This window comes from Meles meles, chromosome 10 (assembly GCF_922984935.1).
Source record: "Meles meles chromosome 10, mMelMel3.1 paternal haplotype, whole genome shotgun sequence".
Taxonomy (NCBI): domain Eukaryota; kingdom Metazoa; phylum Chordata; class Mammalia; order Carnivora; family Mustelidae; genus Meles; species Meles meles.
Window position 1 is genome coordinate 12,118,654 of NC_060075.1, and position 14,839 is coordinate 12,133,492.

The 14,839-nt window shown below is 50.7% G+C and overlaps 1 protein-coding gene and 2 gene segments (V, D, J or C); all 3 read right to left on the reverse strand.

Moving 5' to 3' along the window:
- The window catches only part of LOC123951612, a 366,823-nt gene that overhangs the window by 11,900 nt on the left and 340,084 nt on the right, over positions 1-14,839 (reverse strand).
- The window catches only part of LOC123951625, a 54,244-nt gene that overhangs the window by 3,230 nt on the left and 36,175 nt on the right, over positions 1-14,839 (reverse strand). The window contains 1 exon segment of the C gene segment in view: positions 900-957. Within this exon segment, the coding sequence occupies positions 900-957 (58 nt within the window).
- Positions 9,204-13,151, reverse strand: PRSS2 (serine protease 2). Its single transcript, XM_046020405.1, has 5 exons — positions 13,112-13,151; positions 11,689-11,848; positions 10,189-10,442; positions 9,709-9,845; positions 9,204-9,408 (listed from the first exon to the last, which is right to left on the reverse strand). The coding sequence occupies exons 1-5, from the start codon at positions 13,149-13,151 to the stop codon at positions 9,256-9,258; spliced, it is 744 nt and encodes a 247-aa protein (XP_045876361.1). The 3' UTR covers positions 9,204-9,255.

Here is a 14,839-nt window from a genome sequence, read left to right on the forward strand (position 1 = left end):
ACAAACTCTGCTCCAATCTGGTAGGACCAACTGCCCCATTCCTCTGGCCTGTCTCTATGCCCAGCACAGATCCATCCCACCATTCCCCATCCTCCACCTGTCCGCTTCCTCCCCAAGCACACTAACGGTGTGTTAGTGTTTTGTGATGGGCCCCTTACCCTACCAGCCCAGCATGGATGCTGAGGTTTGAGAAAATGGGGCCTCCTGCCTATTTTCTCTTCTTTATACCTTATCTATTATCTATTACTAAGATGGCATAAGTTTCCAATTGTATTTCCTCTGATCTTCCCTAGCACTGTGTCCCCCGGACACCCACTACAGCCCTCACTATACTATGACATGGACTTCTACCCTCGGGGCTCAGAAACACCCCTCAAATCAGCCCAGTCTCACCAATCTGGCCCCCCGCTGCCTCCTGAGCCCTAGATCACTTCAGGAAGACACATGTGGATCTTTGGAGGCTAGTCGAGACAGAGAAGGAGGACGACAAAGGCTAGCACAGAGTTCTGAGCGGGTGGTAGATATTAGAAGGACTTTAACATAGAAGACAGAACAACTCACCAAAATGGAGTCAATGGAGAAGGCTTGGAGATAGAATAGGAGGGAAAATGGAGAAGATCCAAATCAAGAAAAAGAAAGAGAGAGAGAGAGAGAAAAGTCAAACAACACACCCTTAAAACAGGAGAGATGAGAGGTGTCCCAGAGAATAAAGAGAAGCAGAGTGAGAACACAAAAAGCCCAAAGAGTTAATCTGGAGAGCTATACCCGAGGGTCCGCGAAGCTCCAGGAGGGAAGGGGTGGCTCTGAGTCCTGCCTTTACACCCCTGTTCCCTGCCACCCTCACTCCCGGACTGATCAATCACACACAGACAACCCCAGCTGGGAGTGTGGTCTCATACCTGTCACGGTGAGCCTGGTGCCCATCCCAAAGAAGAGCAGCGAGTTATAGGAACACAGCTGCAGGCAGCTGTGGTAAAACCCATGGAGGGCTCCTGCCAGAGGGCAAGTCCTCGCTCCCAAGGACCAGGCTCCACCGTGGCTCTGGACCAGAGGGGTCCGTTAGGAGAAAGGTCCAAGCATACTATGGGGAGAGAGGAGCAGGTTTAGAATGCACACACACACACGTGCGTGCACACAGAAAAGGAAGGATGAACCAAGGAAAGAGTAAGGAGCAAATATTAAGGACTGGAGACTCAGGGAAGAGAAACAGAGGGACCCGCCAAGCCACACCAAGAGAAGTGGCCGCCACAGCTCCTTGGAAGCTCCCCAGGGACAAGAGAGTTGACTTGACCCCCAACAACCAGGGATGGGAAGAGAGACGGGGACCCTACGTGCAAGGGACAATGGCCCTACATCCCCATCCTGCTCCTTACCGAGGACCAAGAGTTGAGTACCATCTCCAAAGTGCTGGGCCTGGTTGCTCCACAGCACAGCGAAGGTGTGACAAACCCTGGAACTGCTCTCGGGGCCTTTCCTCCCAGAAGCTAGCGTCCACCAGAACTTCCAGCCCCTCCTCTGCTCGTCCACACTCCCTGAGCCTTTTCCCTGCTGTGTCCCGGGAGTCCTCCTGGGACTTCACTCTTGCAACACCCTGCCCGCCCCCAGGAAGTCTCTTACTTACTCAGGACAGAGAGCTTGGTTCCACTTGCAAAATACAGTTTTTCATTGTTACACAACACTGCACCTTTGTAGGAAAACTTCCCCTGGCTGCATCCAATTCCTGTCCTCCCAAGTACACCTGCCTGCTCTCCCCTCCCTTTCCTTAGCAGAATTTTACTCTGGGAGGTGTGGAGGGGGAACTAGTGTGCAGTGTGCAATGCCGAGTCAGAGGACCGATTAGGGCGTGTGACCCCCAGCCCTTTCTCCCGGTCCCTCTCCTTTCTGAGCCGGGGAGGGAGACAGCAGGAGTAAGACAGTTCTGAGGCTAGAGGCTTCCCATTTACAAGGCCATGATGGGTCATCCTCCAAGGAGACAGGAGATAGACAAGGCGACCCCAAGAGGAGACTACCTGCCTTCCAGTAGGGGAACACAAACTTTGCACAGCCTGTCCATGAGATTCCTGGAGATGGAGGCTGTCCCTGCCTGCCCCCGCATCAAGACAAGAATTCAGAGTTTGCTGATAAAAATGTGCTTTAACCTAAATCTCCAAGAGGTATACTCCACTGGACCCTGTCCCTCCTTGTGGGTTCCCGGCCCTCCACCCTGATGCACTTACCTACAACAGTGAGCCGGGTCCCCTCCCCAAAGTGGAGGGTATTTCAAAAGCACAGCCTCCCAGATCCACTTCAGAACCTCCCCCGTCTGCTGAGTTCAGCTGGGGTTTGGGGACAGATTGGTGCGTTCATGGATCTCTTCCCTCCCAGAGCCACCGGCCCTGCTTCATATTTCCCCCAACTCCCTTCCAGAGCTTGCCCAGGTCCCTGGACAGTCAGAAACAAGGAGTGTGGCCTCCTAGGAATTCCGGAGCAAGGAAAGATATGAAGCCCTACAGAGAGCCCAAGTCAATGAAGGAGACAGACCAAAGTCAACACTCATTAATTTCCTTCTGGGCTTTCTCTGGGCTTCCCTCTGTTAGGTAACTACTCGGAGGGGCAGTACCATCTCCTTTCTCTCCTCTGCCTTAACCACTGAGGCTCAGTTTTGAGTTTACAAAAGACCCCGCAACCCTGGGGGCTGGGTGGATTTGCCCAGAACAGGACCCTCCTGGGTACTGGTTCCCAAAAGTGGAGATGATATCTCCTTAACCAGGACCCAAGACCTGGGTGATCCCTTCCTTCGCCCATTTCCCAGGATAGAATCGTCCCCATCACACCCTGCCTGGAGAGCCCCCAACCTTACCGACAACTGTCAGCCTGGTCCCTGGGCCGAAGGTAAAATCATATCACATCAGCATACAGCCAGTCTAAAATGGACACTTTGGACCTGCTTTCACCTACAAGGGACCTGGAAAGACGCAGAGCATGTCTTACCTATAACTGTGAGCCTGGTGCCTTCTCCAAAGAAAAGTTCAGTGTTCACACAGTGATGTGGGACAGGGAAACAAACAAATCTGAGGCATGGAAAGAAGATGGGGCCCTGGTTGGTGTCTGGAGGACTCTGGTATCAGAAAGCCCCTCCTGCTGCACAGAATAGTTCCAGCTGACTCTTGGGGCCACAGAACACGGCCAGCGCCTATCCAGCGGGCCCCACACTACCTTCTCGACTCCTTCTGAGGGTCCATCAAAAGGACGTGTGTCTGGAAAGGAGGGCAGGGTCCTGGAGCCAGTGGCCAGATCCATGAAGGGCCGGGATATTTCTGGCTTCTTCCTCTATAGGATGGGTCACCTCCCATGGACCTTCCCACTGACCTTGCCCTGAGTTCTGTGGGGTTTGGGATGAAGGAGTCTCCCGGAGTCCTTCACCAGAGGTGCTAGTGAGGCCTTCTTCTTACATCTGGGCTCTCTGCCTGCAAGCTTCAGTCCTGATCCAAGCCTGTCCTTGTTCGTGGCGTTGGATTGACCCGTGAACAGGGGTGGGGTAGAGCATTCTGACTCACACCACCCTCAGGCCCGTGACCCAGGAGAAAAGTGGAGAAACTGGGGTTGGGGACAGGCAGAAAGGTTTTTGTAAAGCTTTCCCATAGAGTTGAATCACCGTGGCCCCCTGTCCCCACAATGTTACATCTTTGTACAAAAAACGCCCCCTCCCACGGTTCTGCCCATCAGAGCTTGGAAGAAACCACCCGAGCAGGTGCTCCTTCCAGGGCATTGGAGGGCGGGTTGGTGACATCACTCCCCATGTTGCAAGGTGGTGGCAGGGTACAGACGAAGCCGGGAGGGGGGGCCCTCCTCACCCCCATGCCCTTTCTTCAGGACGCTCTTGGCTCCCCAGAGCTGTGTGTCTTTGTGAGGCTGCTGCCACAGGGGCTGGTTTCCCCAGGACCCGCCCTTCTGTAAACTCGTCACTCATTGTGGGGAGACACCCTCCCAAGAAGCACCAGCCCCCTTTCTACCCAGGGCCTGCCCCTGAGACTCTCACCCAGAGACCACATCTTTCATCAGGGAATGGGATCCTTCGATACTCAGACCGTCCCTCCGGCGGACTCTAACCTCTAGGGTGGTCCGGAGGGGAACTGACATGAGCTATCCAGGGGTAGGGCTCCTTGGGCAGAGACAAAATGACAGCTGAGAGCTCAGAGTATTTCCAAGGGGCTGCTGGTGTGGGAAGACTGGTGTGTTGTCAGCCGGTCTCTCTGCTTGTGGACTTCAGACGTCAAGGTTAGGAGAAGGGAGCTGAGGAAGTGGACGTGGAGAGCTGCATACATAAAGTCACAGGCAGACTGAAATGTGATCATTGTCACCGCCTTCCCCTCTTCTTCATTTAAGTTGCTGTCAATGTTTTATTTCCCTGCACAAGATGACCCTGAAATGCAACCTCCAGTTGAGTGGCCTAGATCTCATTTACTCAATAGTGCTTCCTCTTACTGCCTTTCAAACTATGACTTAAAATCTAGGAGAAAAAAAAGAAAAAAAGACAAACTTCGTTACATAATGATGACACGCTTTCACGGAAAAATATACACAGAATCAAAAGAGAGACGACAATATGGAAAGAACATCTGTAATCCTCATCATGAGGGCTGATCTCCCCGGTATATGATGAACTCCTAGAAATCAGGAAGAAAATAATCCAGCAGCACAATGAAAGTGGCAAAGAACAGATGGTTCAGAGAAAAAGAAATGCAAATGGTGTTTCACCATAGGGAAAAAATCTTGCAAATGAAAACTGCGTCGAAATACCTCTGTTCACCAACGTGACTGACAACATCGAGTTAAAGAAGACCGTTAGCTAGTGTGTAGTGGAATATACACTTCACAAAAAATGATACCAACCTAAGTGGAGCCTAACTTGAAACATCTATGAAAATTACACATCCGTTTACCTTTTCACCTGGAAAACCCTCATCTGGGTGTTTATACTATAATTATTATATTGCATATTATATTACATTATTATGTAACTATAATCATTCTTACATACAAATAAAAAATGTTTGTAAAATACTTGCATTATCTGGGGTAGGAAGAAGATCAGGAAAACTCAAATGCCCTTCAGGAGGGGTCTGGATCAATAACCTGTGATACATCCACAAAATGGAGTATTATTCAATGCTAAAAAAGAATACAAATGTTTCCCTGCTCTAGAAAGCTAAGATATATACTGTTAACTGGGGAAAGAAAAAAAAAAAGCAAGTTGCCTCTCAGCATTTCCATATACCACCTTTTGTCCAGTAAAAGGAAACATAAGAATTATGCATTTGTTTGCTTAGTTCTGTAGGAAGACACAACGGAAGGGTTCAAAAGAACTTGATCAAAATGATTGCTTACTAAGACTGAGTGAAGGAGGTAGAAAGGAGGAGGAAGTAAAAATAGTTTTAGTCTCTACTGTGTTGTTTCAATTTTTGAGCCATATATTATCTATTTAGAATTAAACTTAAGATAATAGAAATTCTCAAGAAAATACCAACAAAATGTTGTTTTAACTAATACTTTGAAATGTGTTATTTAAAAAATCTACTTGTTTAATTGACAAAGTCATTCTTTATCGATGTGTTAGGTCCTGATTTTGCTTATCTGGTCTCCAATCACTCAGGAAGCTTGTGAAAAATGCATATTTCTGAGTAGTCCTCAAGATCCTTTGTATTAAAAATCTCTACTAGTGGGTTTATTGATATGCATTTAAATAAATAATCAAGCACAAAATTACCCTGGGTATTTCCATTTCCACATGGGACCCACTGCTTGCCATCCCCTCACCCTCCAGCAGGTGTCGGCCGTGGGGAACGTCAGAGTGCTCTCTGGTGGTGTCATGAGTTCGGTGCAACAACGTGGCTTTTAGAATTTAGGGAAAAAAGAAAAAGCCTGTGCATTTTACTCAGGAATAGTGGGGATCCTCCAACAATCTGCCATTGCTTGGATAAAGGGTCATCAATTGCTTTCACCAACTGGAAAGTGACAAACTTGCTCTTTTGTCCATTCCCATCTTGAGGAACACTTTCTTCAATGTAATGATTTATTTTTATCTGTTTGCATGTATTTTCCTGTGGCATTTACCCCTTTGTTTATCAGTAATTTGCTAAGTAAGTTTCCTTTTGACCATCTGGCTGGGGACCCTCAACCCAGCTGGCCTTAAAAGAATACCACTCTGTTTTGGTGTCACAGCTTCTTTCTTTTTCTTTTCTTTTCTTTCTTTCTTTCTTTTTTTTCTAAGGATTTTATTTATTTATTTATTTGACAGAGAGAGAGAGAGAGGTATCACAAGTAGGCAGAGAGGCAGGCAGAGAGAGAGGAGGAAGCAGGCTCGCCGCTGAGCAGAGAGCCCAACACGGGGCTCGTTCCCAGGACCCTGAGATCATGACCTGAGCCGAAGGCAGTGGCTTAACCCACTGAGCCACCCAGGCGCCCCTTGGTGTCACAGCTACTTTCAATCCTGATGGAGTTTTGGAGTTTGTCCTATCTTTGCTACTCACACCGTCCATGGGCCCAGGAGCACACACAGCTTTTCTCTTTTCCCCTGTTAGGCAGGGTGTGGGGTGGGAATCATTCATCATCTTCATTCAATATCTTTATCATCTTGGGCAGCCTTTCCTAACTTATTTCAGACCTAAATGGTTGCCATCTCGGGGTTGCCACGTGAAGACGTGAGAAGAATGTGGTTGGTGCTGGAGGGAACCTCTCCCGCCCCCCATCCCCGACACCCGCCCCCCCCCCCCAGCGCCTCACTCCGCAGGGGGTGTGTTACCTGCCTGCTTTTCCCGAGGCTGAGACATGGGAAGGATATACACAAATTGCATCTCACATGTCTGTAATTCTTGCAACTATTTTTTTTTAAGATGTTAAAATGTATTTGAGAGAGAGAGAGAATGTGTATGTGGCGGGGAGGGGCAGAGGGGAAGCTGACTCTCCACCGAGGGTGGAGCCCCAGCCCCGCTTCATCTCTGGGATCCTGAGATCATGACCTGAGCGAAACCACCAGTCGGAGACTTAACCAAGACCCCCAGGTGCCCCTTCTTGAAACTTTTGGAGCACATTCCTAGATTCATTTAAACCCCAAATTTGTCTCCTAGTTTCCTCACATGAAACCGCAACCTGAAGAAGCTGGTTGTCCCAGTCATATGCCTGGGTCACATTGTGTCCCAGGTGACAGAGCGGCAACCAGCACCTGGGCCTCGGTGTTTAAGTCCCGGGCTCTGCTGGGGTCACCGAGGCCCCGCCCCTCAGGGAGGCCCACCTCTGGAGCCAGACTGCCCGGTCCTCCGGTCGGTCGGGTCAGTGAGGCCCAGGGCAAGCAGCTATGCCCCTTTAATAACAAAACCGTCTACCTTCGGGAGTTATTGAAGATCTACATCAGAGAGGACACATGAAGCTTCATTGTGGTGCCTGAGAACAGTGAAAATGTGAGTGGCTGCTGCTTCCACAGAGAGCGCTGCCGCGGGAGGCGCCCACTGCCATGGCTCTCAAGCTTGTGTGCATCAGAAAGATGTGGAATTCTTGGAAAATGCAAGTGGCCGGGCTCCATCTCAGAATTTCTGATTCAGTAGGTCTGGGAGGGGCGCCGGAATTGGCACTGCTCCTAAATTCCCAGGTGATTCTGGTGTTCCCCGGGCTAGGGTCCACACTTGGAGAACCGGTGTTCCAGAAGGTACTTTCGGTCTTCCATACATTTCCCTCCGGTCCTAGCTCATACTTTAATAATTCAATCACTGCACTACTGCCCATTATATTGTAGGCATTGTTTAATCACTAGCTATGCCAGGATGAGCAAGACAAGATTTCTTGCCTAAGGAGCTCAGCACTGGACACCAGGTAGATGCATCCACAGTTACTGGGCAGCAGGAGCAGGACAGTGGCAGCGGTGAGCACCCTCAAGAGGAGGGCTCCTCACTCGGACCATGGGGCCAACAGGGCCAGCATAGGGGTGGGGAAGAGGAGCCCAGGGCAGAAGGAATCAGAAATGACTTTTCTGAAGAGGCTGCAGGAGCAGGTGGGAAGGGGGTCAAGCCAGATGGACCAGTAATGCCCAGGGCTAAAGGTGTGAGGTTCATGGCTGGTTGGAGGAGCCCCTGGGATTTCCAAGCACTGGAGCAGAGGCAGAGAGGGGAGGACTGCAGATAAGGAGGGGCAGAGAAGGAAGAGCCTTTCATCTGCAGGATAAGGAGCTCAGGTTCTGTTTTGGGAGTTGTGGGAGGTCAGGCAAAGTATTAATCATGAATTGATGAAACATGTAGCATCTCTCTGAGGACAGAGCTGGAAGATGGCTAGAGAGCAGAGCCTGTGTGAACTGCAGGGAGGCAGAGAATGGCCTGGAGAGCCATAAAGGAGCAGAGCTGAAGGCTGGGCAGCATCTCTAACCACTGCTGCAGCAGGAGGGATGGGGGGTGGGCAAAGAGGTTGCCAGCTTTGGGGTCAGGCAAGTGAAGAGACAGACTGCAGGTTTACTATCTGCTGGATGAGGGATCTGGTAAGCTAACTGCCTTCTCTGAGCCTCTGCTTTCTTGCCTGTACCGCTGGAATAGTAACCATTTCAGAGGGTGAAGGAACTAAATGTGAAAATGTCTGGAAAGGGCTCAGTGTGGTAGACACACATTGATATCATTATATGGGATGAATAAGAAGCAGATTTCGAAGGAGTATAACGGATAGAGACCCGGGTTGCTGGGTTGTCTCCCTCAGACATATGAGCAGGTTGTAGGAAAGAGGGCTCAGGGCGGGCTGCCGGGAGGGAGCACACACTGGGCTAGAGAGAGTACATGTACAGGGGGCTCGGCAGAGGCCAAGGTGAGCAGCATAAGTGTTTCCAAAATGATTAAGCTCAGGGTGGCAGCCACAGGAGGCGATGAGGTCATGCAATCTGTGCCTTGGGTGGGCACTCATGAGCACTGCACTCCAGACCCCAGGGAAGTTCCAAGGTCAAGGAACCTTTTTAATGCAGCCTTCTAAAATGTCTTTTTTTTTTTTCTTCTGAAAATAGTCCCCATGAACCCCTGCTTATTATTTTTTTGGATTATGTCTCTTCACACGCTGCCAATCTGGTATTCCATGGAACTCTTTTGGGAACTGGGGCACTCTATTCATCTTTAAGGGATAGAGCCCTGTCTGACCTCAGCTAGGAGGGTGTTCCCAGGGGGTAGTGGCTGGAGGGAGCAGGCACAGACGCAGGCAGCTGTAACAGGTGCATTTAATTAGCATAGTAATGGCAGAAGGACTGAGGGGGCTTTAGCTGTTGGCAGCTATGGTCGTCTTAATCCAGTCAACAAAGTTGCACACCTTGGTGTAAACTCCAGGCTTGTTCTTCTGGGCGCAGCCATAGCCCCAGGAGACAATTCCCTGGAGCTCACCTTTGCAGACCACAGGGCCACCAGAGTCACCCTGGGAAGGAAGAAGGTGGGACAAGTTTTATAAAGAAGGCAAAAAGGGCAAAGAGAACCCTCTATCATCTGAAACTTTAAAGATTGCATTGCGTTCAGCTCTGTGGCTCTGGAGGTCTCCCCCGGTGGCCCATTCTCATGAAGGGGGTGACTGCCATGCAGCCTAACCTCCCTCGCTTCTGTAGAAGTCCACGGCCTGAAGCCCTCCTGCACCAGCCCCACAGCCCTGGGTGTTCAAATGCTGCTCCCCAGGAGGCCATGTGTATGGGCAGGGGTCTCAGCGTGGGAGGAGTCAAGTCACCTGGCAGGAGTCCTTGCCTCCCTCGAGGAAGCCAGCGCAAACCATGTTGTCCGTGATCTGGCCGGGGTAGGAGGCTTCGCACTGGGCCTGACTCAGGAGTGGGGCGTCCAGGCACTGCAGCAGCTCAGGGTAGCTGGCTTTGAGGAGCAGGGAGAGATGGAGGAAGGGAGGAATGGGAGTCAGGCCAGGGTGGGGGACAGCAATCCAGGGTTTGAACACCGAGGACACCAAGAACATAAAAGCTTCAGCAAGGAACGATGGGTTTTGTTTCCAGACTGATTCCTGCTGAACCCCTCCCTCGATGGGACAGCAATAAGTGCTATGTTTGTCCCCTATTTGGATTCTAGGGGATTAACTCCTTAAAACTTTGCCTCCTTCGAGGACCCAGGCCTGCACGTAGTGGGGTTCAAGCTCAGGGGCAAGCCTGGTTCTGGGAAAGGTGGGGAAGTTGGAGGATGAGTTATGGAGGGTTCCACTCACTGCCAGAGCTCAGGGTGTTGCCCCAGCCGGAGATGAGGCACTGGGTGCCAGCGGCTGCACAGGCGGAGGGCAGAGATATGGTGGACACCCGTGTGTTGAGGACAGCAGGCGAGGACAGCTTGATGAGCATGATGTCATTGTCCAGGGTCCAGCTGCTATAGCCGGGGTGGCGGATGACCTTGGCCGAGTTGATGAACTGTTCATTCCCCTCCTCGACCTCGATGTTGTACTCTCCGAGCCTCACCTGGATGCGGCTGTTGGGAAGACAAGCATGGGGAAACCCTTTTTTTCTATATGCCCGCTTTTCTCTAGGGTTCTCGAGCACCCTACTCACGAGTGGGAGTGTGGCAGAGTCACCTGGCAGGAGAGGGGTAGTGGGTCAATACAGGGGTGAGACCAAGAACTTTCTCCTTCAGAGGTAGGTGGCCATGGAGGGGGATGGCATGGGCTTGCTCCTCAACCTGCTTTTCCAGCTGCCTTCCCCACAACCCCTCCCCCAACCCCTGCACCTAGTGCCGCAGGCACAAACAACCCACTTGAAGTTCCCCATGTATTCCTCATCCTCTGTAGTTTGCCTAGCAACATGCAGAGACTTCTACTCCCTCCCGTCTGGGTCTGGTAAGCGCCATCATCCTGTATGATCTACTCCAGTGGTTCTCAAGGTGTTTCCCTGGGACCTGCAGCCCCAGCACCCCCCAGGAACTTGTTAGATGTATGAAGTCTTAGTTCTCACCCTAGACCTGCTGAATCAGAGGTTCTGGTGTGGGACGCAGTGGTCTGCAGTTTAGCAAGCCTTGCAGGTGATTTTTTTTTAAAAGATTTTATTTATTTGACAGAGAGAGATCACAAGTAGACAGAGAGGCAGGCAGAGAGAGAGAGGGAAGCAGACTCCATGCTGAGCAGAGAGCCCGATGCGGAACTCAATCCCAGGACCCTGAGATCATGACCTGAGCCGAAGGCAGCAGCTTAACCCACTGAGCCACCCAGGCGCCCCTTTGCAGGTGATTCTGATGCCCACTCAGGTTTGAGAACTCTTGGTCTAGGCAGTGAGTCTCAGCTCTGCTACAGAGTCCAATCCCCAGAGGTGGAAAGCCTTAAAAACTCACCAATAGTCAGACCCCTCTTCCTGAAAATTCTAAGTGCCCTGGGATAGAACCCAGGCAAAAGTATTTCTTTTTAACATATCTTACATAGTTTGGGTGTGTGTCCAACTGACAAGGTTACTCGTGGGAGGTCCTTGCTGCTTTCCCCCTTGGACCTCACCACCCCAAGAGTCCCTCCCTGATTTTCTGACCCTTTTCTGAAACAGCCTTTGCTGTTTCATCTATTGGTTTTTGGATGCGAGCGGCTTTCTGTAGAATGCTCCTCTTTGCACCTTCATTCCTGTAAGCTGGGTGGCCAGAGACAAATTCTTGTCCCCGCCCAGCCATTTTGCCCAACCTCTGCACCCCCGGGCTGACCCCAGCTCTCAGAGAGGGTTCCAGAAGACACGGCACTTACGACTTGTAGCAGTGAGCTGCGGACACCACCCACTGGTCACTGATGAGGGAGCCGCCACAGAAGTGGTAGCCCGAGTTCAGGGACACCTGGTAGGGGATGGAATTCTCCTCACAGGTGTAGCCGCCGACGATCTTGTCATCATCGTCAGTGGGGAAAGCAACTTGAATGGAGACAGGAAGGAAAAACCAGTTCAGCAGGTATGGCGGGGGGAGCCCAGAGTCCCCTGGCTGGAGCATGTGGGTTAGAAGTCTTCAATAAGGGAGATGAACCATGAGAGACTATGGACTCTGAAAAACAACCAGAGGGTTATGAAGGGGCGGCGGGGGGGTGGGGGGGGTGGGAGGTTGAGGAACCAGGTGGTGGGTAATAGGGAGGGCACGTACTGCATGGAGCACTGGGTGTGATGCCAAAACAATGAACACTGTTATGCTGTAAATAAACAAATAAAAAAAAAAAAAGAAGTCTTCAATAAGCACAGAGACGGCAGATTGTCTGGCAGGGAGCATTCCATCCCCAGTAGGTGTCACAGCACGGAGCTCTCCTGAATCTCTTGGTATGTCTGCAGGGCACATGGCCCCGTGCCCCCTGGGGCTCAGGCACAGACCTTTACTGGTGGCTCCAGGACGAGGACACAGACAATGCCCTCACAGTGCACTCAGTGTGACATGGGTCTGAATGTGGTTTTGTCATCCACTCAGTGCTTCTCTTTTTCCCCTGGTGTACTCTTTGTGGCTATTGGAACCCCAGATTGTCAGGATGGGTTGGCCTAGCTAGGAAAATCGGGCTAAGTAGCCCTGACTGTACCCAGCTTTTCCAATCACTAAAAATCTGCAGGGTGAGCCTGGGGACAGGAGCCCCCAGACACATTAGGCAGGACAAAGGTAGGCCAATTCATGGGCCAAAGGAATGGTGATTCTCAACCTTGGCTGCCCACGTGGGGATCCTAAAATCATTTGGGGAACTTAAAAATTCAATGCACTGGTCACACCCCAGGCTGATGAAATCAGAATTTCTAGGGCTAGGACCCTGGCTTGAGGTTCTTTCAGCTTCCCTAGGCGTACCTGGGGTTGAGAACACCTCTAGGGGAGCTATCCTAGCACTGCTGGAACTAAGCCTCAAGACCCCTGGTTCATTTCATGGACCATCTGCACCTGCTCTCCCTTTATAGCCTCTCCCAACAAAGTCTCAAAATACATGGATGAATGGGGTCATCCCATTCCCGACCCAAGACATGGCCGGAAATGGGGTCAGCACAAAGTGGGAGGAGTGAGGCTTACAGAGAGTCCAAGAATGGGAAGGAGGGCTGCCGGACAGGAGAGACAGACTCTCAGAGCCCAGGTAAACATGGAAAAGCAGCAAGAGTAGAGCAGGGATCTCCATCAGGAGGGGGTCAACTGTGGTCCAAAGTCATGCATGAACTTACCAGCAGCTCCCACAAAAGCCAGAATCAGAAGTGGATTCATGATGGCAGAAGTATAGAAGTTGAGTGGCTGGTGGAGAGCCTTTATAGCTCCCAAGGTGAGGGAGAGGGTGAACGTGAGAGAGGAGGGTCACTGTTCCTCCCAGACAAATACACCTGTAGCTTTCCCTTCCCTCAGCCTTGTATCAGCTCTGCTGTGTTTGTCGTCTACGGATTCGTGACCCACAAGTGATAAGAAAACGTACCTTGTGAGAGCAGAGAGGAAGACCAACTGACTCCTGGGAGGACTCTGGGGTGTGGGGGAAAAGCCAAGTCCCCATATGTCACAGCTGGACTTTCTTAGCCTGAGATGAGAAGAGGAGGAACATCCTGGGCCCTCTGACATGATTTATTTAACTAAGTAAGATTTGTTTAACTCACTCTAAGTAAGGGCTTAGAACTTGGCTGCTCTCCCACGAAGGGAGACAAGTCGTATATCTGTAAGCATGAAGACTCTTCTCCCAAGTTGAAACCACTGGGCAAGAAGGTCACATCCAAGGCTTTGGGGAACCAGGACCCCACTGTCAAGAGGTGACAAGAAGGGAGAAGCAGAGTTTCATGGGAGTCCAGGCTTTCAGCTGGCTTTCCTTCCTACCAACTCTTGCGGAGAGGAGCCCTTGAAAGAGAAGTTACGTGGACATTTACCTGATACATTTGGAGGTTGGAAGCCCGCAAACTATATCCTTCCTCTCTATTAGGATATTCATCTTTCTCATCATTCACACTGTTCTGGGTTCTTTTGGGGCAGCTTCCTTGTTGCCCTGGGAGTCTGCACCAGGGGTGATTCAGTTGCCCCCACCTGCTAAGTGCTGGCAACCCGAGCTCTGATTGTATGCTCCAGACCACACATTAGAAAGGGTCTGGAAAATGGAAAAGTATGTTCTGGTCAGAGAATCAGTCATAAGTAGAGAGATTAGCACATAGTGAAAGTGTGGAGTATTTGGTGATTGTTCACAACAATGAAAGGGGGGAAATTCTGGAATTTTCTATTTTAGGTGCAGTAAGACTATTGTGCTGGGCTCAGTACAGAGTTAATCTTCCCAGAAATGACCTTAATTTGGGACGCACCAAGACAAAACCCTGTAATTTATTGAGGCGCGACAGGCCCAGAGGGAAAGAGAGGTGGAGTGAGTGTCTATGTCTTACAAAGATGCTTCTCCTTCCCACCTCTTCCAGGGTGGTGAAGGGCCAGAGGGGGCACAGTCCACTTTTGAATTCTCTGAAAGGTAGAAATGAGTACATGTTCTGGAGGTGATGAACAAAGTGAAAAAGGCTCAGAAGTCTGGCTATGAGACAGGAAGTAAGCTGGGTGAATGAAGTAAATGGAAACTAGTAGAAGCTGGGGAAAATGCCACTGTGGGGCTCATGGGGTTGGGAGGTGCCCATAGGATGTCTTATTCCAGTGCCTGGCATGGCTGGAGGCTGGCGTCCTCACAACAGAACAGCTACTGCTCAGAGCTCTGGCCTCTCCAAAGGCACCTCCTCTCATCCTGATGGGCTCACAGCTCCGGGGGAAGGTGCTATATTTGTACCATGCCTGACAGCTTTTAACGAGCCTTCACACACACAAACAGTGGTATGCTGATCTTCATTGGCATTGAGTTTCAAATTTGACTGTTCACAAGCATTTTAATTGTGAGACATGCAGAACAAAATTATTTCCATTTATGGAGGAAGAGACTGAGAACCAGC